The sequence below is a fragment of the Grammomys surdaster genome, unplaced genomic scaffold (assembly GCF_004785775.1).
Source record: "Grammomys surdaster isolate TR1022 unplaced genomic scaffold, NIH_TR_1.0 99, whole genome shotgun sequence".
NCBI lineage: Eukaryota > Metazoa > Chordata > Mammalia > Rodentia > Muridae > Grammomys > Grammomys surdaster.
The window spans coordinates 5,391,962-5,417,758 of NW_021604578.1; the positions used below are offsets into that span (position 1 = coordinate 5,391,962).

Consider the following 25,797-nt stretch of genomic DNA (forward strand, 5'->3'; position numbering starts at 1 on the left):
ATACATAATCTTATGAAGAAGCAAGAAGTAATGATTAGAATTTGTATAACTCATTGCCACTTCTTGTATACTACTTCCTCATTTCTCTGGGTGGTTTCTAGCCTAATAATCTCCTGAAACTGTTCTATGAGTATCATTATTTATCATATTGCTACTATAACCAAGGGCCCTTTTTTCTTTTTTAGACTTTTGACTTGACTGCTTTTTTGATTTCTTGGCTGTACTTGACTTACATCATATTATATAGAATTGCTTGGATTAAGATTCCTTAACAACCACAGATGCAGGAATAAAAGCCCTCAAGGGTGGGGATGTTTGTCTGACTTATTAACTGATGCTGTGCTATAGCCTAACTCGGTGGCAGACACAATAAAACACTCAGCAAGTATGTAATGGATGAATGGAGTACAGTTGATGCTTAGCGCCCCTCCTTGCTCTCTGTTGTTTCTAGACAATCTCATTCAAACCCACATTTTAGTAGTATCTCAAGTCTGTACCTGCCATTCTAAATTCTTTCTAACCTTTTACTTCAGCATCTGAAACACTGCTAGGTATCACACCCACACCCACTATAAAAAAAAAAAAAAAAAAAAAAAAGGAGGGATGCCCCAAGCACCCTTCTCATTTTTATTTTCCTTTACAACTTCCTGACCTGGTTTCTCTACTTCTTTTTACTACTTTCCTGTAAATACCAAGTTAGAAACTTGAGTCATAATTAAATTTTCTTTTTTGAACTGGAGAGATAGCTCAATGGTTAAGAACACAGACTGCTCTTCCAGAGGTCCTGAGTTCAATTCCCAGCAACCACATTGGTGGCTCACAACCATCTGTAATGGGATCCAATGCCCTCTTCTGGTGTGTCTGAAGAGAGTGACGGTGTATTCACCTACATAAATAAATCTTTAAAAAAAAAATTCTTTTTCCATTAGCCAATATGACTGACATTTTCACAGTACTAATTTCTTGTGCTCCAAACTCACCATCCAGAGAATTCCTGTCTCTGTTGACTCATCTCTTCATTTCACAGATGTCTCCCAACAGGTCTCCATTCTCTAGGCCTGACACCAATGCCTCCTACATTGCTGTACCATGGAACTTGACCAGTAAGACAGACTTTTCTCTGAATCATTTATTTTATTTAGATCCCAAACATCCTTGCCCCATTAGTCATGGCTTAGGATCCTAACCATCTAGTGAAGCACTTTTTCATATAACGATCACTAGGAAGCCATTTTCGATCTCTCAGGCTAGACACTACATGTAACTTTCAGGATTATACCGACAAGGACAACCCACATCACAGAGCACAACACAAATCACAGAATCTTACATAGGACCTGGCATGTACTAAGCAATCAAGTGTGAACCATTGGAAATGTTATCTTCCAAACCAAGTATAAACTTATTGATGGCAAGGACCTCTAAAGAGGCCTCCAGAGAGGCCCTGTGCCAAGCTCAAGATAGCTGCAACTCACAGAATTTTGATATCCAAAACGTTAGCCAACTTGCTATCTAATTCATCAGAAAATCAGCTAAAAGAAGTGTTATGATTAGTTCCAGTAAAATGGAAACATAAATTACTTTAAAATTTTACAGAAACAAATTTAAAACACATTACAATTTACTAATAAACTATGAAACCACTTGCAGGTAAGTTTTCCATTGTTATTCAACACTGCTCTTCTGCACACATTGCCACATGAAGCCTGACAGGTGAGAGAAATGGTAGTTTTTGTTGTTCTTACACTTAATTTGGATGCTACTTTGCCTGAAAGGAGTTTATAATGCTAATGGTGTTTATATAACTTCACAGCGCGTTATTCAAAAGATAAGACTTTTTGAGACAACCATGTGCTTGCATCAGAAATCTGAGGCCTTAAGTATCCCTGAACTTCATCTAAAAACCATACTTGGCATCCTACCTCCATGCCTAGCTATGTTAAAATGGACAGATCACTGTACGTTACTCAGATGACTTAAAAGCAGAATAAAAAATAATGATTCTTACTTAAAGGTAGGTAAAAACACCATGGAGATCAAACTTAGTATCATTTGCTTATCCGTTCAATAAACGTCTACATCTAAGGCCACATTCTGTGCCTCTGTTTAGAGAATATCAAGTAAGATGTGCTGTCTGCCCTTAGGAGTTTAGGAAGAGCAGGCAGGTGAGGCAGACATGGGAATGAAGCTGTTGATAGGCACTGATGGGAGGACTATTGAGCCAGGTAGAGGAGGAGGAGGATTCAGTGCTGCCTATAGGAAAAGGAGGCTGCTCAGGAGCTCTGTGCAGAGGGAGGGGCCATGCATCAACTCTCTTCTCGCCCTCTGCAGTTTCCAGTAGTTGCTACGACACCTGCTCTCACCCTCTCCTTTACTCGACGCACAGACACACATACATTTCTTTATAGACCAATCATCTTTTTAATCTTTGACTCTTAAGATCTAGAAAGGTCTACATGTTCCTCTAACTTAGCTTTCTCTAAGCCTGAGCTGAACTGATGTGAAGTCCCTGGTCACCAACATTGTTCCTACTTAAGAAACCCGAGTGAATGATTTCCTCACCCACCATCAGCTGAGCCAGGAACTGAGTCACTGTTGGCGTCTCTTTCCTTCTTCGTCCCAAGCCAACTGATTACCATGTCCTGCCAATTCCCTCAAACATTGCTCTCGCCATTCTCAGCTCTCTGTTTTTCCTGTGAGTGCCTCACTTAAGTCCTTCAAGGGCACCTCAACTGCATCATCATCATCATCATCATCATCATCATCCAGGATTTTTTTAGTAAGTCCTGGATGTGAGCTTAAATGTCTTTGTGATCAGTGGGCTACATGTTCGTACCACTGGGGTCTCTTATAACAGCATCTAATGGCAAGGGTTCAAAGGCTGGGCTGAAAGAGCTATGTTTTTATCTTCCCCAGAAAATGCTTTGCCTTGCTTTTTTCTGATGGGTAATCCTGCCTCAGTGGCCCTTCTCTTCACCTACAACCATTCTGCCACTACTGTGGTGAACGCACACTCTTCTTTTCCGACTCAATGTTAAAAGAGTAAAGAGGAAGTACTAGGGAGAAGCGGAAGCAGGATTCTCAACTTTGCTAATGGTGCCATTTTAGGTTAGGTAAGTCCTCCCTGTGGGAGCTGCCTTGTGAATCACAGACCATATACTGGCATCTCGAGCCTATAACTATTGTATAAGCCAGAAGCATCCTCACCCAGCTATCATAGCCAAAATGTCTTCATACTGACAGGTACTGCCCCTCTGCATAGGGGCACAATACCTCCTGATTTAAAAAACGAAAATGGCAACACTATTTGGAGCAGGAAAGAGGGCTTAGCAGTTAATAGCACTGCTAATAACTCCTGTATTTTGACTGACGTCAAATTATAAAACATGGTAAAGGATCAATAGTCTTCAAACGATCGATCGTTGTATGACGAAGGGTGAGATGAGGAAGTTCAGTGTACATCACTAGTGCTGTGGAGGAAGCACGTGACCAACAAAAGTCAGCTGGAGTAACACTGCAAGGGGGACAGCATTCAGGGAAGCTCAAAGCTAGAACTTCTCAGACTCCGGGACTAGGTTTTATAAGTATTTTTGTGAGCTTGACTTACCCTGTCACTGAAAAGAACAGAAAAGGCGATGCGGAACATAGCTATCGCATGCTAATATTTTTCCCAGAAAAAAAGACAGAGGATTTAAAGTTGAAATAGGCACACTACTGAAGCACGAGGTTATGGACTGAATGGGCAGCAGAGGCCACATAAGCAGTATAGGCTGAAACTGGCTACCCTGGGGACGAGGAGGAAAGAGAGAAAGATGCTCAATACAACACCCACCTGTGGTTGACACAACGTTCTCTGGGCTTTCGCTGCAGAGCTTGGACAACAGACTGGTCTTCCCAGAGCCTGTGAGACCTATGCAAACCAAATCATATTCAGGGCGCGCAGGTGGTGGTCCCTTGCAGCAAAGTGCTCGAAAACACTGCCAAGAGAAAGAAAAGGAGGCAAACTTCAGTAAAAGTTAAAACAACTAAACAAATGGGAAGATGTCAAGTACCCCCATCAAACTTAAGCAGGACTGTAAGGGCTTCAGGTGGAGATGCCTGGGCCATACCACTTTGTCAAAGTAATCAATATTCCTGAGAGTGTTACACAACCACCATGAGTCCTGTCTACGACGCCACCATGCTAGATATGGCAGGAGCAACAGGCATGGGGCTCTAACAGCATCCCACTAGTGTACATCCTTTGAACCTACCCACGAGGAAGCTACAGGAAGCCAATCTCAGAAGCATCCTGTATAATACCTAGTCTGTGTTCTAAACGATCACTGTCTCAAAAGTCGGAGACTAAGGAGCCGCTCCCCAGGAAGAGTCAGAAGACATAATATGAACTGCAATGCATCTTAGATTAGATCCTGAACTGGGAGGAAGGAAGTGCCATAAATGACATTATTGGGACAATAGTGAGGACTGAATATAGACTGCACATTAGATAACAGTGTTGCATAAGGTTAAATTTCCTGAATTAAATAACCGTGCTGTCATTATGTAAGAAAAAAGTCGTTGTTCTGAGAAAACACATGCTGAAGTACTTGCAGGTGAAGGGTCTTGAAATCTGCAATTAACTGGCTCAGAAAAAGTCTAAGTCTCTTACTCCCTCCACCTCCATCTGATGGGGTGTGTGAAAAAGCAAACATGGAAAAGCCCTAACCACTGACACTGAGTGAAGAACCCTAAGACTCTGGTCAAGTTCTGGACTGTTATCTGGGACTGGGCACTGATGCCAGGGAACACAGGAACAATGTGCCTCTGAGCACTCAGTCATATTGTTTTGATGACACTGTCAAAGGATCTTAAGTCACAAAAGAATCCATGACCTCTTGGCCTTTGGGAACTTGGGTTTGATGTTAACTGACCTCAGGGTTCTATGAACTATAATACAGTTTCAGAGCCATATAAACTTATTTGGTCTTCATGAGTAAAGACAAGGGTTTGTAGTTATAGGCTAACATTCGTGGGATGTTTGATATTTCAATTCATCTCAAATCCAGTTAAGATGTTGACTACACACCAGTTTGTAGAATCTTCAATGTTCCCAATATTCTTTTGAAATGAACATTAATTCATAAGAGACTAGAAATACAAGAGAGAAGAAAACTCCTAATTTGATTGTCTAAGCCCACAGAGATAAAAAGAACTATAAGATGTTGTGGTGATTCCTCTCAGAGGATCTGAGTGCTACTTGGCTGCCATTCTCTCATGATCAAGCCTGATTATTCCTCTCCCTCATTTCTAACATCTGATCAAGTCTAGTCCATGTGACCTCTGAAATAGTCCCTAGAGTAAACAGTTCTCAATGTTCCTAAGGCTGTGGCCCTTTAATACAGTTCATGTTACAGCGACCCCAACCATACAATTCTTTCCATTGCCACTTCATAACTATCATTTTGCTACTGTTATGAATTGTAATATAAATGCCTGATGTGCAGGATGTCTGTTCTGTGGGATGTCTGCTATGCCCTGTGGGCATCATGACCCACAGGTTGAGAACTATTACTCTAGAGTCCATTGGCATTTCTCTGCCAAGGCTGTGGTCTACCTAGGTACCATCACTCTGCCACTGCTTCTGAGAATATTTAACCTTGCCCTTTATTCTCCACAGCACCTACTGTGACTGTTCATGAAAACACAATCAATTCTATATGCTTAACTTTCTTCAGTGGCTGCAACTTAACCACCCTTTCCTGGGAGCAGACAGCTCTGATCAGAGACTGTGTTAGCAACTGATGCCAAGTTCACCCCGCATGTCTGCGAATCCATCATACAGACGATTACGGTTTTGCATTCCCCACCAGACTGTGGGAACCACGCGTGTCCGATGTTGTCTCATATCCCCAGTGCCTGGCAGTGGACAGAGCAAAGAAGCTACCCTCAATAAGTCATAGTTGGATGGGGAATGAATGATATTTAAGGTTTACCTTAAAAGGAGAAGAGAAAGCACAAGGGCTAAGAGGATGCTTGATCTCTGGTCCCCGTGTTCAAAAGGAAAGTATCCAAGTAAGACAAACCCTTGGCTTTTACACTTCAACACCAGAAGTTAGCCAAGTCCCCCAAAGACCACTTTTTGAAGTACAAGATCTACTTTCTCGGTACACCAGAGGTTATTTTTACCCCAAGATCATTTTCTCCCAGTTTTCAAGAGGTTTTGCTGACTTCTGGTAGACAATTTTATAATCCATATTCTATACAGATTTATTAAGCTCTAATCGTATTTCCTCTCTTCTTTTGAAGTCTGAGGTGAAGTCTGTGGAGTCCTAATGATTTCAGGTTGCTTTCTATGGCTGCCCACCCTACCACAGTATCATTGTCACTCTTCCTTGGCCTTTACTTTAATCCTACTATGCTTCTTCCTACATGATTAATGACCACAACAGTCAATAGCCTTCTCTCCACCAACAAGTCACTTTCTGGACTTACATAAAGAATGGCACACACTGTCCTTCACTCTTCCTTGTCTCTTAGACTCCTTGTGACTAGAGAGATCTCTGCACGGGCATATATTTTCCCTTGATGGTGCCCACTGGCTAGCAGTTGTTTACATTTAGAGGGGTCTTCTACACTGGCTGATTTGGTTTTTGTTTGGAGAAACAAGAAAGGACTTTACTTCTCTAGAAACCAGCCCCCCGGCTCACTCGGCTCTTCTCCTACAGTTCCTCTGGACCAGCTCCTGGAGGGCAAGGGGATTGGCCCACTATGTGAACTGAATTACCATAAATCTTAAATACAACATGAAGTGTGTAAGGCTGGCAGGAAGGTTCAATGAGTAAAGGTGCTTGCCACCAAGCTGAAGGACCTCAGTTCACTCACATGTGGTAGAAGGGGAGAGCTGACTCCCACAAGTTATCTATCTTCTGACCTCTACAAAGATGCTGTGGCATGCACACATCTAGATATAGGTAGGTAGGTAGGTAGGTAGGTAGGTAGGTAGGTAGGTGGGTGGGTGGGTGGGTGGACGGATGGATGAATGGATGGATACATAGATAGATGATAGATAGATATGACAGATTTTGCCCTAAATTATGCAATGTCATTTCCATGTTCTCTTTAAAATGCAGAACACAGCAACTTTATAGCCAGCCCCACCAAAATCTGCATCATCTTTTGATCCATGTCGGGAAGCCTCAAACACTCTGACAGAAGACAACTGAGCAAAAATATTCTGCTCTCTTTCCTCTTCTATTCTTCCCCGGAGTGTTTCCCGGAGTGTCAGCTCCATCCCATGGCTGACTCACACAGCCTGCAATGTCACCCAGAATGACAATGCCTTGGGCACACCCCACCGCTGTCCGGAACCCCCAGCTCAACAGTCCCAACTGCTCTGATGGAACCCAAACTAAATCCGAATGAAAGAAAAAGTCTCATCCCTCTTCCATGCTCAGACTAGGAAAATACAACACTGTAGAAAAAAAATGTTGGACTGGGTAGTTCTTACAAAAAAAAAAAAAAAAGTATTTAAAACCTATCCCACAAACCTAGAAATACATATGTATTGAAAACAAATGCCATGGCTAACAGAGAAAGTGTTATAATTTGAGCCAACAACATAGAACTTTTAAGTCTGTGCCATTTCAAAGCTGGGAGGAATGTTCGCGCTTTTTAAGTCAGCTCCTAAAACTGTACAGAGTTTTCAATTGTTTCTTGTTTTAAAGTCTAATGAAGCTTTGGATCTTATAGTCAATTTACTTAAAATTACTCACTTTGGCCTCTAGACTATACTGTACCAAAGGTCACTGTGTTTGTCTCCTACAGCAGCCCTTGCATTGTTAAGAGTAAGCCCCTTTCATGCCTGTACAATGCGAGACACAATGCTGTCGGCAGTCCTGACAGCGAGCGGCAAACCCGGGCTTCATTCCCAGGCCAGACACTGCGGCATTGTGTGACTCTGCTCGAGCCCCATAAACCTATCCGTGTTTCAGCTTCCCCATGATTAACCAGTAACATTTAACACTATCTGCCACTTCCTTTCTTCAGGAGGATGTTAGGAGGCATGAGTTCAATGCTTTATGCTCCGAAGAAAGGCGCCAGACGAACAAATAACTGTTCGTCACGATGCTCATTTTCCTAAGGTATCTTGGCTACTAGTTAGCTTCCCTGGGCAAGGGTCTGGCAGCCGACACAGAGCCCAGCCTGGAGCCCCTTCTATCAGCCCAGAGCAGACACTCATATTCCCAACCCCACCCTAGCTCTCAACCCAGGTCCTGCACACAAAATCCAGGGCCCTGTGCAGTAGGAGACAAAGAACAGAGCAGCCTGAATTGTAATCCCACTCTCAGGGAGTGCCACCATCACTGTCCCCCTTGCCCAGAATATTTCAGCCTTTTTCCATAGGGTCAGTTATTACTTGTTCCTTTTTGAAGAGAGGATGGAGGCCATGTGTATTGAGACTAAATTATTTGAGAACAAATAAAACTTCAAGGGTAAAAAGCAGGGCTTTGGAGAAGAGTCTGGTAGCCAGCCCGGTAGCCAGCCCTACAGTAAGATACTCAGGGTCTTAAGCTTTGCTCATTTTTGTTGGGAACTGTGTTAGACAGTTGGCAGATGCAGCCATGCAGTGAACACAGTAGGTATTTGTTGAATCTCTGCATAATGAACCAGCGCTGCTAAGTACTCATTTGGCAGGTAGCTATGGACTTCACTGGCCCTTGAAGACTCCAGCTATCCTGCAAAGCACACAGTAGTCCTTCAAACAGTGCAAACACTTGGCCTTCTTACTACTATGGTCTTGGTCTTCCCTTGTCTGTCTACTGGCTGAGCCCCTGTTGAAAGTACTTCAAGGAGGGCACTTCTTCATCCTCCCCATTACTTAGTGCTGTGTACACTGCCAGCAGTGCAGGTAAGACGGCCACGTGGTTTTTTTTCTTTTTCCTACTGAATGTACCAGCTGATAGAAATATGCACTCAGACCCAAGGATATATCCCTTTTTGGTTTCATTAGTGGTTCTAAAAGCTAAACTTTTTATAGCTTCTGAGAGAGGCCAGATATCCAAACAGCCAGAGAATTATCCTGGCACCACATATTGCTGGATGGGAGGCTTGCTGGAAAGCCCTGCTCTGGCATTAGCCCCTGCATTGCCAGGATTCCCTATCATCCTGTGGCATGAAATTCCCAGCCTTGTGGGACATGGCATGTGTTTCAATCAATGCTCTGTTTTACACCATGAATACGAGATTTTATTCTGAGCACGACTCCAATTCGGTTGAAGCTCTATAGTTGCTGGAAAGTTTTCTTCAGCCAGTTTCAGGTCTTCCCCCCAGCCACACAGACACTGCTCAAGCCACAGTTTCTTCCTTATTTAAATATGGGCCTCACCAGACAAAAAAAAACCTGATGGCTTCTATAAAAGATAGCCATGCATTTTCTTTCTTTCTTCTTTCTTCTTTCTTTTTTCTTTCTTTCTTTCTTTCTTTCTTTTCTTTCTTTTTTAATACAAGAACAGCGCTGAGCACAGCACTTAGGAAATGCTTGTTTGATTCATGAGACATCTTTTAGTCAAGGCTGTACCTTAAAAGAAAGCTCACCTCTCTTTCTACATCTGTGTCTCATGCAGCCTGGACTGCAAGAGGCCAGTGGATGTTATTTTTACATTTTTTCTTTCTAAAAATTAAATATTTTACATGTATGCATGATGCATGCCTACTACCTGTGGAGGGACATTTAATTTCTAAAACTGTTGTCTTTGTTGTTGGTTCCCCCTCCCCCTTCATTTTATTAACAGTGCTGGAGATGGAACTCAGGGCTTCATAAGTGCTCAAAATAATCAAATATGAGTCTGTCTTTTGAAAATGTAATGCAATACAAAATACAAATCAATTCCAAATGTGTGGAAGGATGTGTCTGAACTGCTTGAGTTCTGCAGAAGAGCGACATCAGGATCAGGATGCCTGGGTGCCCACATAGGTCAAAAAGTAAGAACAAGGAGGCAGCCTAAGTTCAGCCTTAGTACAAGTAATTGTGGAGTATTAATTCAATAATTTTGATTTCAAAATCAGAAAACTGAGGTTCAAAGAGGTGAGGTGGCTTGTCTACTAGGAACAGAATTCAGATCCCAGCAGTCTAGCTCCAGAACTGTTTCTAGAGCCTCTGGAAATTTCTAGAGCCTCTGGGAATCTCAATCCTCACGTGTGAGAGTATACCATGGAACAGCAACTTCAGAGTCACTCTTAAGGGCAACCTAGGTAGTAGATGATGTTCCCGGGTACTATAAAGCGTCAGGGCTGGGACATGAGCTGTTTGGTTCCTCCAGACTCCTGGCTCATCATGCCCTTAGGTGTTGGGAACTGCTACATCCAGACCCAGGGACCAGAGCATCACAAATGGGATGGTTCGGTTGTTTTGAAGAAGTCTGAGTCCTAGAGAAAAGGCTGAATCCTTGATTGAAGAGAAAGATGACCAACAAAGGAGCCACGACTCATATTCCTTCCCCTGCACCAGTGGCTTCGTCAGCATGCACCTTTCATTCCCAGCAAGGACGGAACAATGCTGTGTTGATGCTCCTTTCTCCAGTCCACCACTTCCTGTGCCTGTTCCACTCACACTCCAAAATAGGTAGTAGGGAAAGAGAATCGAGGCTTGGCCAGTCCACTTCTTCTTTCTTTTAAGCCCTTTTTATCCTTAGAAAGGACACCACTTATCTACTGTGACAGTCCTTTAAATATATGTTATTTTGTATATGTGTATGGTGTGTGTGTGTAAATTTTGCTTCATAAAGGAAGCTAATAAGAAAGAGAAATGAAGCTGACTGAAAGAGCTATGGGAGGGAAAATCTGTGAGTAAGGCAGATCTCACAGAAATGCATGCATAAGACAACGATCTAGAAGGAACATTTAAGCCAGTCTATCTGGAAGACGATAAATGAATGTCAAACACGTTCCATAGCCCTGGAAGCCCCCGAGCTCCTGCAAGCATGTGAAAAGAGTGTAAGATCAAAACCTCAACAAACGCAACAAAAATACTAAGCAGGGAGACGGAATACTGTCGCCCTTGACCGCCAGACAGCCTGGAAGACTTCCCTGCCTGGCAAGAGCAATCCACTTTTTGAGGTGAAAAAAATCCCACTGCCCTTTAAAACCCTAGTGAGAAAAACAATAAACTGTTTTCATGGAAGATGGGTCAAACCTTTGGGCCATGTAGGCTGGGAGCTCCCAGATGAAGGCTCTGGTCCCAGGGTTGGAGCTGCTACCAGATACACCGCAGTGCCTCGGGACACTAAGTCTGTCTTTGCAGTACCCTTTGTATTTCTCAACCCACATTCCTCTTTTAGGGTGAAATACTCCATTATTTCTGCTTTGTTCTGGGCTGTCTCCTGTCTCTGTCCCTATTAACTTGTGGCAACAAAAGAAACAAACAGAAGCAGGGGATTTCATGCTTAGCAGCTATAGACACTGGCCTCACTGCTTTGCAGAGGGGCAGACATCTGAGGCTCTGAATGGAAGAGAGTGCTGCCTGGCACACTGAGCCAGACCTGCCACGCTGAGCCAGACCAGGGGCCCACGTGGCTCTTGGTCTGTGCCTCGGTGGCCATCCTTGATCAGGAGCATTCACCAGGCCTGATACGGGTGTTTCAAGATTAACCGAAAGTGGGGTTTTCAAAGTTCGGGCGTGTATGGAACAACTAGATTTAAAGAGACCAATTCAGGATTATCACATATTCCTGTTCATCCAGATCCGTAGCACGATTTACACAGCTCAGAGAGGTAAGAGTCAAAAAGAAAGAAACTAGGAGATTCAAAAGGGAAGCTAAATTAAAAATATAAAAATACGTGCTTCTTACTTTTAATATAGGATTTTTATCTTGTAATAGTTGGACAGGAAATCTGATTTTTAAGTATAAACTTTTATAATGGCAAAATTATCCACTAAAACCAGCGATGTAATCCCTAGGCATAGCTGTCTGTAACAGAACTCAAGTTTTATATGCTTTCAAAGGCATCTTCCTATCAGGGCTTCACCTACATCAGTTTTAGAACATATGTGATTTTTTTTTCCCTAAAGAGTGAAGAAATACAAATTTAGTTAAAGGTGAAACACTAATAAATTTCATATATCCCCCCACCACCGCCATTATGCAAATATAATTTTTCTCAACAGAAACTAGGTCTTGAAAATACACACACACACACACACACACACAAAACATGTTAAGGATTTCTTTCTATATTTTATGCATTTGGAATGAGTCAGATCTTAAAAACATTTCAAAAGAACCAGCTCCCTGATCTCCGTCCTTCAGATGAACTGACGTGTCACCAAAAGCTACTAGGAAGGAGCTCAACAAAGTATGTTCTTTCCTCTCTTAACGCACTGGAACTTCAGACTGAGAGGCTTGCAATGTCAAAGAAGAAAGTAAATTCTATGAACATCTTTTCATCTTAGAGTCCTTAACAGGAAAATCTATTCTTCTGCTTATGTTGTTGGGCTCCACAAAAATACAGCTCACTCCCACATACTCCAGGGTCCCTGATTCCTATACATCTGCCCACCGCTGCAACCCACCTCTGCCGTTTACTTCGTTAGGCCTTTGGTCAGAACTGTCCTCAGGACACTTATGGTGTCTGATGATGTCATTCCCTCAAGCATTACTCTCTCCCATCTCCAAAAGGCTATGACCTCTCTAAAACACATAAAACCATTTTCACGACTTAAAGTATTCTTGTAACCATCTGTATCTGCAAGGGTGATACAAATTCTTTATACAAGCAGACAAAGCTCTCTTTTTTTTAAAATAAAGCTCTCTTTTTTTTAAAATTTGGTCTTAGCTGTCATCTCTGGTTCCATGAAATGTCTGTAAATCATATAAAACAGGATTTGATACAACAACAACAACAAAAACCACATACACATACAACAATTTTTTTTTTTTTTTCGAGACAGGGATTCTCTGTGTAGCCCTGGCTGTCCTGGAACTCACTCTGTAGACCAGGCTGACCTCGAACTCAGAAATCCGCCTGCCTCTGCCTCCCAAGTGCTGGGATTAAAGGCATGCACCACCAATGCCTGGCTTACAATAACAATTCTTTATACTATTATTTTCCCACTATATCTTGGACCCAATGGAAACCACATACTTGGTTACTTGCTCCATGTCATCTAGGAAGCCTACCTATCAATGCCCACCATCTCTCTGCAGTGTTCAGAGTTCAGCTCGACATCCCTATCTCCTAGAGCTTCTGTGCTCCTCAGTCTAACCTGAATGATATTCTGTATGTTCTTCTTTGGCTTCTTCCCTCTTCCACAACCACAACACCCCTGTTCTGTTATGTGTGTTTGCTGTTCATCTCTCCCCACTGAATTCTGAACAATGGCATGAAGGCACTAGTTCGACTTTGGAACAAGATGCCTGGCCCAGCATCCAATTGGCCGTGTGACACGTATGCCCCAGTTAAGTGTATCACTTTGATTAAGTGTGTGTCAGATAAACCTAAAACGGACAGCCCCAGAACCACCGAGATGAGGTATTTCACTGATGGCCATCGCCTAATCTAGGAAATAAGATCACCTCTGGGGATCACTGGAGTGTACAAGGTATTATTTACCAAATGAAAACAGAGTATATATAACAATTAATTGGTATTATCATTGTTATAATGAAGTTTTGTTATGTCTTTTTATTTTTTACTTAGAACATTGTTTTCCTAAAGAACATTGACTTTTGTGATTCTTTTCATGACATATAATTAAACATAATTCATGTTTAGGGTTTATTTATTCATCCATTGATCAAAGAGCTGATAAACACCAAATGCCAGTGGTGACTAATAACAAAGGCAGTCAGTTCTTCTGGTTTACTATAGTAAGATCAATTAAAATGACTCATTACATAATATAATATTAATATAATATAATGTGAGCGCACAGAATTTTATTTTCTTGCCTTAGAAAAGGAAAATTGAAAGGCAAGTTTTAAACATACTAGTCTATCCTAATATTAAATTGGTTCTTGGACAGTAAGTCACTCAACAGGAAGACTCAGACAAAAGGCTACAGACAGAGGCATATTCAGTCCCTGTGCATCCTCAAAGAACGCTGCTTTAGCTGCTGACAAAGACAAATGTTTACTATGGGCTAGTGCTGAGGAGTCAATACAGTGAGCGAGATGTTATCCCTCCTCACACATCAGCACACGTGCCAGACAGATTCTGATCGCAAAGTCTGTTATCGGTGATGAAAAAGGCAGAGAGGGCACAGCTGGATATCTCAGATCCACAGCTGAGCTGGCAGCAGGGGTGGTTCAAGACATCTTCTCACTTTAAAAGCTGGAATTAATCTGAGTTATTTAAAGGTGTGTTTTATTAAAGAGGCACTTTTCATCACGATCAAAACCTGAGCACAGACTAAGGCAGACAACTGAGATATCAACAGATTTTCTTCAGCACCCACAAATCACTTACCCAAACCGGATACCAATAAAAAAAAAAAAATCTGTTCACACCTCAAAAAAGTGAAAGCATATGGACTTACATTTATGTCATAAATGTTTTTTAGTACTGTATTCCATAAAAGTCATATAAGCACACATACCTTACAGATGGTAGGAGACTCTTATAACAAACTGAAGAAGGTATTAGGATATTCAAGTAACATATCTTTCAAGATGTCTGAGGGGGCTGTCTAAGCACACGCTCTATCAAAGGAGTGCTCACATTAAACAGGAAACTATGAGACATGATCAAAGATTGCAAGGAATGTAAAAATGACATACTAGGAGCCTGGTAATTCACAGAATGAGTAAAAAAGACCCACAGATTCCCAAGAACCAAGAAACCCAGAGTGTTAGTTACCACAATGGTCACTGCTAATTTGGTCACCTAACCCTGACTGGCTGCTGGCCTAAATCCAGCCCTACCACAGCCGCAGCATAACTCAACGCTCCAGCCAGAGACCATCCAACTGGCTCAGCCCAGACAGACCCTGGCTGCCATGGAGTTGAGGAAAATTTTTTTTAAAAAGTATCAATGAAAAGAAGGACCTCTGACTCTTACCCTGTTACAGTATACTGTAGAATATGTAGCATTCATTTGCAGGAAAGCCCAGCAGACTCTCAAGTCTACATCCTGGTCTTTGATACATCAGAGAGCTGATTTTATAGATACAAATTAGAACAAGATTTGTTTATGTTCCACTTCCATAGACATTCCACGGCAGTCTTGTGAGGGGGAAGGCCAACCAGCTGGGATGGAGGCAAGAGAGCAACCGAGCTGGGATTTGCTGGGCAAATGGGTTTTGTCTTCTTACTCAGCCTTCCTGACCTCTGCCTTCTCTCTCCCCTTTCCTCACTCATCTTGATACATTATAGCATTTGATACTTGTTTGGCTTCCTCTTGACTTTCATATCTGACAGGAGGCAAAATGAGACCCGGAACCCATGGAGCCCAGGGTAGCACCTATTTTTTCTCAACTAAAAACGAAGGCACAGTGAGGCAGTCTGGGTTACTGCTGTCACTAGAAACTGGAAACATATAAAACCTCTTAAACTCCTTAAGGATGTGTGACTGAGTTTCTAGGCATGTATGCACGCACACAGTTATTTATTTATTTACTTTAAATAAATCCATTCTGGGTTTCCACATATTTATCTAGCTAGTATGGAATGTTGAATCCTTCAGGTTTCCCTTTTCCAATTTGCAAAAAAATACCATAATCATAAGGCAACTGTTAAAACTGCTTATCTGGAACATGTGAAAAACCAGAACAACTGCATTTACAGTTAACACCAAATAGGTAGAAATCAAACACTGTCTTTGGCTAGAGAACTTAGCTTTCCCAAAAGAGTAAGAGTTGGAAACTTGCAGTGAACTGTCATATTAAAGGGACAAAGGGAAATTAAATTAAAGGGCAAGGGAAATGGAAGGAAAAAATGCTTAAATCAATGGTTCTCAATCTATGGATTGTGACCCCCTTGGGAGTCATCAGATACCCTGAATATCATATATTTACATTACAATTCATAGCATAGTAAAACTGCAGTTATGAAGTAACAATGAAATAATTTTATGATTGGGGTCACCACAACATGAAAAACTGTATTAAAGTGTCCCAATCACTGCATTAGATTTGTTTTTTAAAAAAAGATATTATGCCTTATTTGATGACTGAAAACAACTTATAATATTCTGTATAAAATATTATGGTTCCATTCTAAATAGATCCTATAGCTTCTATGGCATTTCATAATGAGAAAGGACATATTTATGATTATTTGACCTTAGTATTGATATCAATTGTAAAGTTAAAATAAGTTTAGGGGGAAAGATCCTTAAGAAAATTATTTATGGACAACAAGAGACAGTATTTGCAAAACGAAAAATATTCATCACTGACTGAAAGCGTATGAAAATGTATGGAGAGGATCTAGCATACATCAAACCACAAAAATGAAGATGGCCGGGCATGGTGGCACATGCCTTTAACCCCAGCACTTGAGAGACAGAGGCAGGTGGATCTCTATGAGTTCAAGCCAGTCTGAAACTCTACAGAGCAAGTTCCAGGTCAGCCAAGGAAACACAGAGAAACCTCGAAAAAGAAACAAAAGCACCACCACCAACAACAAATCAAAAAAGAAAGAGGAGAATGAAGGAGAGGGGAGGAGGAGGAAGAGGAGGAAGAAGAAGAAAAGATAAAGACAAAGAAGAAAAAACATCACCAGAAAAAAAATACAAGAATTAGAAAAATCTGAGATTGTTTTAGTCTAAACAAATTCTGCATATAGTAAAATAACGCCTCATAGTCATATGTCATCAGAAGCCACAGAGATCAGGTGGAAAAATTTTTAAATTGCCCTCAGATTATCTTAACCGGTAACACTTCTAAAATCCATAGCTCTTTTCAACCTTATAAATTTTAAATTTCTTGCATATTCCTAGTATGTCCTTGGCCAAAGTATTACAAAGAACAAGGTATCCTAAAGCATATGATTTGAAATGATATATTTTAAAGTGTTTAATCACATACTATAAACCACAAATGATCTCTTACAGAAAAAAAAAATGTGAATTAACAAGTCAATAAGAGAAGACACCACAAACACAGTTTAACCAAATGTGAATGAAAAATGTGAATTTCATCCCTGCCAAGTAGAAACTAGTTATTGAAACTTCCAGGCCTGAGGATAGGCAGTGCAGAAATGTCTTAAGATGGAGTTCACCAGGTTAGGAGATAAGGAAAAGGCTTACAGAACAAGCATGAGAACCTGAGTTTGGATCTCTTGATACCACATAAAAACTTTGCCATCTGGGAGGCAGAGACAAGGGAATGAAGGGACTCACCGGCCAGACAAGCTAGCCAGTAAGTGAAGTCCAAGTTCAGTGAGAGACCTTGTCTCAAAAAATAATGCTTGGGCACTAGAGAGATGGCTTGGTAGTTAAGAGAACTTGTTGTTCTTGCAGAGAACTGGGGATCAGTTCCCAGCATCCAGATGGTGGCTCACAACCCTCCCCAATTCCTGTTCCTTGGGATCTGATGCCCTCTACTAACCTCTGCAAGTACCAGTTATGTAGAAGGTATACAGATATACATGTAAGCAACACACAAACACATACATACATCTATTAAAACTCTTTGAATGGAAGGAGAAATAGAAGGAGACTTGTAATTTAACCTCTGGCCTCCATGCCCAAATACAAGGGCATATGTACTGGTATGCCCATGTGCATGCACACATATCTATTCCATCCAATAATATAAATGGGCAGGGAGATCACAGAGAGCCCTGAATACTTTGATAATCTCTAGCTCTGACACATGTGGCCTCAGGGGAAAAGTAAACTACAGCCAGATGTCAGACTGAAAGGTACCTTGGTGACGTTCAAAGACCTACAGAAAAGGAATCCACTATTTGTTTTACTTAAGTCAATGGGAACTCAAAAGATTAAACAAACAAACAAACAAACAAACAAACAAAAAAACCCAAGTACATCATATTAAAAAGCCACCTGCTACTAACTCATTGTATCTTAAATATTTGCACCTTTCAGGTTAACACAATTCCTAAACATTTTCCAAATGTTTATCTTCATAAAGCAAATCAATGATGTCCCAGTATGTTGCCAGGGGCACTATTATTGAATAAACAGAGGGTACCACAATCAGTGCAGGAAAAAAAAATTCAACCAGAATCTTCCATAGTAAAAGGACAGAAGAGCACAGCCACAAATAAGCACATGGTTGGAGATCCCTAGTTAGAACATGTCCCAGGAAGAATAGCCCACTGTGGTCTTCCCTGGACACTGGCTTTTAGGCCCCCAACCAGTCTCTACCCTTCTTTGGAACTGGGAAGCTGGTCTCCACAGACTGCATCAGTGGGCATTCATGCACTGCAGTTTCTAGTTACAGCCAATAAAATACAGAAAAGAAGAATGAAATCAAGCGATTCCTCCCACTTTGCTTTCTTCTTGAAAGAAATGGGGACGGACCATAGAGCTGGCTCACAGGTCTGACCCTGTAAGACCCTCCATGTAGCCGTCTCTACCAATGAGGTCCAAAAATAGCTCTTTGCTCCTCTGGGACAAGGGATCATCTTGATATCCTGTCCACACCTTTGAAAATAGAAGTGGCATCAGCTTTTTAAAGACGTTGCACATTGCTAATTTAAAAATGCTGTTTCCTGAGAGAGCCTAACGGGCAGCCCTTATAATGACTAAATTAAGATGAAGGCAGTATCTATGCAGGATAGGGGAAAAAATTAAAACTGTGGTTATAAATTTTGTATACCCAGCATTAGAAATCAACATGGAGCAGAGCAATGACTGAGTCACTTTAGGAAGAGTCAGAGATGACACGACAATCACCAGGTGATTTTAGATCCACGGGTTAGAGGCTGCGCAAACACAGGGCAAGTTTTCTGGTATTCCTGTACAGAAAAGACTCTTGTTTGGGAAAATTAATGTTTAAATTATTAAAGCTGGAAGTTTAAAGCCTTTAGCTAATAAATCCAATTGCTTATAAATCTAGTAAATTACAGCAATCACATTTAAGAAGGGCTTTGGTTAACATTTAACCTCATTAACAAACTTTGTTATACTCCCTCTAGACTTTTAACTAACATTTCTAAACATAGTACATCCAAATTTATTTTTAAAGTACTTCAGACACTTCACATAGAAAATGTTTCCAAGTACTAAATTCTTATGACTTCTATAAACTACTATCCAATTTAGTGAATAGTAAGTTTTCAAACATTCTCCTAGTTTTTTTTTAAAAAAAAACTTATAATTTCCAGTTTAAATCAATTATTCAATTCTATGACTCTAAGAAAACAATATTATCTTGAACTCATTATCAAAGTACCAACAGTGCGAACTTATTTACTGCATTGAGTATATGCGTAATTCAAAATTTCAAATAGACTTCTTTTTGGCAATTCTGGGGATCGGATCCAGGGACTCACACATCTTGGTCAGGACTCTAACCCTAAACTGTAGCTCCTGCTCTTGAACCAAAGCCTTCTGACAGCAAGTCACTAGCTTCTTCCTTGCTGCTTATGCCAATCTGTAGAGAATGCTTCCCAACTCACTGCAACAGAAATACCATGCCTTCCTTAAACATGGCGTCTACATCCAAGTACTATATATATATATATATTAGCTATGTCCCTTAAAGGAGAATCACTGACATCTCCCCTAAATCATTCCAATAGTTCATTGCCTTTGCATTTCCTTGGCATTTTACTGTCTTCCAGCCTAAAGCTAAGGAAGGGCACGTTAAGGCCACCTTTATGGACAAATTATCCTGTGCTGATCAAAATTCATCCGTTCACTAAGCTAAGCTGCCTCCCCTCAAGTCTACCCAAGAACATTGCACAAGCAGATCTCTTTGGCTTCTCCACCAAATTTCTCCTTGCTGTTAGATGATCACATAAGGGCATAAATCTTGCTTCTCATTATTCTTCCCAGGAGAGGGAAAGAAGGAATACAAGGGGAAGGAAGAGAAGGATGGGCAGGGAGGGGGAGGAAAAGCAAAGAGTCAACAATATAAAACTGCAGCGGAATTGATGAAGCCAAATGGTTCTTCCAAGAGATTAACACAACCAAGAGATTTACACGTAGATAGACTCTGGAGAGGAGTGGGTGGGGGTTCTAATTACTGACCAGAAATGAAAGCAATAAATCACTTCATTCTACAGAGGTGAGAAGGATTAGAGTACTATACATAATTATATTCCAAGAAACAGCATAATCCAGGAAAATGAACAAGTTTCTAGAAATAGAAAACAACCAAGACTCACTCATGAAGAAACAAAGGCTCTGTATTTTAGATTACGGTCAGTTAAAAAAAAAAAAAGAAAGAAAGAAAGATTGCAAAAATAGTCAAAATCTCCTAATGAAATCCAGCTTCACTGGAATATTCCCACAAATCACTTAAGGATCTAATATTAATTGGAGAGGAGGGAATATTTCAAACTATTTTATATAGTCGCCATTACCTTGATACCAAAACCAGGCAAAGACACAAGAAGTTGATCCGTGATCAACTCTGACACACTTACTTCAAATATACTAGCAAATCAAATTCAATAACATATAAAAATGTATCTATTTCTCTATCTCTATATATCTCTATCAAATGGAATCTATATCTAGAATGCCAGGATGGTTCCTTTTATAAACTGTAATGACATACCATTCAGTAACAGAATGAAATACAAAACTGACATTAATTAATAGTGGAAAATTCAGTAACATTTTAATAATTTTAAAAATACTCAACAAACATGCAAGGAATCTATATCAAAACAGAAGTCACCTTAAATCATAAATGTCACATTCAAATGGTGAAAGGCTGAAATCTTTTTAAATGACCAGAGAAAAAGTACATGTTTCCATCACGTCTACTGAGCACCTAACTGGGAATTATCACCAGAGCAACTAGATTTAAAATAAAAAACCAATAGCAACTGAGAAGAATCTCGATTCAAAAGGAGGAAGTAAAGTTACCTGATTGTGTATGATATCTTAAATGTGGGAAACCCTTCAGAGGAGAATGAAATTCTGCAAAGCCAACCATGAACGCCAGTTGCACACCTCCACACTGCCAAAGACCATCTTAAAGGGATATCACAAAAACAACTGCAATTCTAGCAGCACAAAAGGGATAAAATGGATAACCGATTAAACTAAAGAATCGAAAGACTTACACTATGAAAAATACAAAACAACGATGAGTAAGATTAAAGAAGATGCACATAAAGCTACGCCATCTGCACTGATGCCCTGTTGGCTTTCCACAAAGCATTCTACAGGATCCATGCGGTGCATAGGAATTTCCCATGATGTCTTTGTGATGTAAGTTCACATGGAATCTCAAGGGACAACACAGACAAAATAAAACCAAAGGGGTTGGATTTTACCTTGGGACTTATCAAACAAAGTTACAGTAATCAAAAATAGTGTAGTAGTGGCACAGAAACAGACCAATGGACAGAACTAGACCCTGACCTGAAAGGCCAAGTAATATTAGACAAGGACATCAAGACTATTCAATGAACTCAAGACCATGATCGAAACAAAACTGCATTTCCACCTGAAAAGAAAACAAAAACTGTCCCCACCCCCATTTAACACCACGTAGAAAAGTTAACTTCGTGAACTGGGTCAGAGTCCTAAAAGTAAGACCTAAAACTATGTAATTCAAACTAAAGTTCATAATATTGCATTTGACAATCCTTTCTTAGGTATGACATCGAAGTTAGGGCACACGTAAATGTGGGTGTTCAGAACTTCAAAAATTTAACAGCATGAAAAAATGTCAGGCCGGGCAGTGGTAGTGCACGCCTTTAATCCCAGCACTTGGGAGGCAGAGGCAGGCGGATTTCTGAGTTTGAGGACAGCTTGGTCTACAGAGTGAGTTCCAGGACAGCCAGGGCTACACAGAGAAACCCTGTCTCGAAAAACCAAAAAAATATATATATATATCATGTGTGTATTTTGACTGTCAATTTGACAGGTTTAGAATCACCATGGAGACAAATCACAGGGCATTTGTGAGAAATCACCTAGATTAGGTTAGCTGAGATTGAGAGGCCGCCCTAAATGTGGGTGGCTCTGTTCAATGGCCTGTGTGGTCTACTGAATAAAAGGGAGGAAGCAAGCTGAGTACCAGCATTCATCTCTAAGCCTCCTGACTGTCTACACAGGTGACCTGCTGCCTCAGATCTGTGTGGCTGTGATGGAGTATGCAGGCCTGAGACCCTGAGCAAACCTTTCCTTCCTTAAACTGCTTCTGTTGCAGCAATGTGGCAATAAATGATACATCACTGAATGGAAAAAAACAATGTCAAAACCTCACATGATTAGAGATCAATAATATCCAGTACATGTAAATGATTCCTAACCCTCAACAACAAAATCCACACAGTGGTGTGCTTGTGTACACAATTGTGTGTGTGTGTGTGTACATCTGTGTATTATCCATGCATGCCTACGTGAGCAATGTGGCAGCTAGATATCAGTGTGTCTCCACCAGCTGCTTCTTCATCTGATTTGTTGAACTAGAGTCCCTCATTTAACCTGAGCTCCCTATTTTGGCTATACTGGCTGGTGAGGGAGGCCCAGGGATCCACCATCTCTCCCTAGTCCCTCCTGTGCTAGAATTACAGACACTCATTACCACATCTAGCTTTTAACTGCAAGCTGGTGATTTGAACTCAGGTCTTCAGACTTGCACAAGAAGCACTTCACTCACTGGGCCATATTTCCAGTCCCAATGATGCTGCTTCCCAAAAAATGAAAATAACTCTAATTACAGTAACACAGGAAAGACAAAATACACAAAATTTAACTAAATTGGGACCTAAAAGACATTCAAACATGAAACAGACTTTTCTCCAAAGAAGATATATACACAGCTAATACACCAAAAGATTTTGATCACGGTGCCCTCATAAAGGCCTTGCTTCTTAATACTAATGTATTGAGTTTGGGGTTCCAATTTATGAATTACACAAACAAAAATAACAAGCATTGGCAAAGATACAGGAGTTGAACATACAGTACTACAGCCATCAGGGAAAACAGCAGAGCAGTTTCTATAGAAACTGACAAGAGAATCGCTCTGTGATCCAGTATGCAACCTCTGAGTCTATCTCAGAGACACAGCTGTACATCCGTGTTCACGGCAGCCTTGACAGCAAGAGGTGAAGCATGGAAGCAAGCAGTCCTGTGTCTGCGTCTGCAAATCGCTACAAAGATACACAAAACTGCAGGCTATGCATACAATGCAATATTATTTAGTCTTAAAAAAAAAACAACTCATGTGTGTTACAGTCAGGATCAATCTCAAGATCATAACTCTCTGTGAAAGAAACCAATTTCAAAAGAAGACCAAAGCTACCATTCTGGTTATGTGAGTAGCTAAAGGCAGAACACACCAAAGAGCCAATACCAAGTGGTGGCAGCAAGAACCAGCAGATGACAATAGAAAGACACTTTACTGCGTGTCTGGTATACAATTTCAGCACTACAAAGATGGGACATCATAGAGTTAGTTGACGCCGATGACATTGCGTCATGACAAAGCAATTTAAAGCCATTATACTACACTTAAAAATCTCTAAGTACTTTATGTTCTGCGTATTTTACAATTTAAAAAACAATAGGGAAAATAACTTTATAGCTTATCTCAAATGCGTTCCTTCTCGAAGTCACCTCTTTGAGGTTAACAACTATTTATTTATTTATTTATTTATTTATTTATTTATTTCGCCCTTTCATTGCTGAAGCCAGTAACTAGAATAATTCTTGGCACTTCTTTCCCCCACCTCAGACCGCATGTCCAATCCATCAGGAAATCCTGTCAACAACAGCTTCAAAATAGATCCAGAATCCAACTACTTCTCATCACCCCTACCCTCTCCACTCTCGTCCAGCCCGCTATCATCTGCCGTTTGATTACTGTAAAAGCTTTCCACGGGCTTTCCGTTTCCACTCTAACCTCATACAGTCTATTTACGACACAGTAGCCAGCACGGTCTTGTTAAAACACATCGGTCACTTCTCATCTGAAGAACCTCCAAGTCCCCCATGTCTCTCACACTCAAGATAAAAACCACAAGCTCCTCTAAAATCTTCTGCCAGTTTCCTCCTCTCCAGCACCCATGACTTTACTAGGACTCAAAAAACCATCCCTCCAAAGTATGACGCTCTGGCTTGTTGAGAGCTTAGAAGAAAGAGAAGGACACCAAAGACCTTAGAAGCCTCAAGATCAAGGTCGCTCTCATCTTCTCTCTTATCATTCTTTCTCACCTATGAGAATGACACAAGCCAGGGTTCCTCTTCTGCAAAGCAGATCATAGACACTAGAGCCCTTTTACCAAAGCAAGTTATAAAAACTGGGAACATCACCCTATCACTCCATATAGCCTTTCTGTTAATGGCAGCTGATCAAATTCTATGCTCTTAGTCACATACTTCATGAATGGACATTTATCATTTTTAAAAGCAAGTACATCACCAAAATTAGCCTACCATCTAAAAGGACAAATCTCTGAGCATGGTGGCATTCAAGAGGTAGAGGCAGGGGGACCAAAAGTTTAAGGTCACTTTGACTACATGGCTAGTAGTTAGCAAGTCAGTCTGGATTATAGGAGAACCTGTCTCACAAACAAACAAATCAAACCAAAAATGCACAAGACTACAGATCTTGTAGCATCCTTATCTGGCCTCTAGTCATGTATCCATGGCATATGCTAGTGCCCTGAGCATCCTAGCTGAATGAATTCTACCTGTTAAGTGTTCTTTAAGATTAACGCTCTTCTATTTTATAACAAATGCAATTATAGCAACCCATGTATTATACCTAGATGTGCTAGGTGCATAGTCAAGTATTTGATCCACCTTAGTAGCTCAAGTGGATCTGAATTAATTATCCAGATTTATGTTTATGAAACCAATTAGTTTTATCTTAATGTTATATTTTGTATTTGCTTGGCCCAGGGAGTGGCACTATTACAAAGTGTGGCCCTCTGGAAGTAGGTGTGGTGTTGTTGGATTAGGTGTGTCACTGTGGGTGTGGGCTATAAGACTCTCATCCTAGCTGCCTGGAAGTCAGTATTCTGCTAGCAGCCTTCAGACGAAGATGTAGAACTGATCTGAGCTCCTCCTGCACCATGCCTGCCTGGATGCTGCCATGCTCCCACCTAGAGAATAATGGACTGAACCTCTGAACCTGTAAGCCAGCCCCAACTAAATGTTTTCCTTATAAGAGATGCCTTGGTCGCTTAATAAACAAGACTGTATTTAAAAGGAAAAAAAAAACTAAATAATTTGGAGATGGAATATCTTGGAGCATGGCAACTTTAAACACAGAGAGCCCCAAATGAAAACGTTCACTTCGATCAGTTACCCTATGGGAGAGGAAGGTAGTAAATACTGTGGAAACTTGATCATCCCACTGGAATTATTCCAACTCTGACATTCTACAGCCTGCTCGCATCCACTCAACCTTCGAATAATAGTTTCTCCTTTTAGAGGCACATCCCAGTCACATGTCCATGTTGAGCAAGAAGAGATAAGCCACTGCTGGATAAACAGAGGCAAGAACAAGAGATGACGAAGGCTCCCTCCTCGTTGCTCCTTCATTTTTTATGAGACCCAGCTACACTGTTGACCTTGATAACCTCCATAGTGCTTCGCCAGCAGAAGGCAGAAACCGCCTCAGACGTTATTTTGGCCCGAAAACATTTTTGAATCAAGTTAGAGAAAGTTATGAAACTCACAGTTGTCATCCTTGACTTGCGTCCAGAATCACAA

General features: G+C 40.9%; 1 protein-coding gene across 1 annotated transcript in view; it reads right to left on the reverse strand.

Annotated features, from left to right (window-relative positions):
- Nucleotides 1–25,797, reverse strand: part of Arl15 (ADP ribosylation factor like GTPase 15) — a 365,525-nt gene that overhangs the window by 235,132 nt on the left and 104,596 nt on the right. The window contains exon 2 of the mRNA XM_028784212.1: nucleotides 3,833–3,977. Coding sequence (XP_028640045.1) covers nucleotides 3,833–3,977 — 145 coding nt within the window. The remainder of the gene's footprint in view (nucleotides 1–3,832; nucleotides 3,978–25,797) is intronic.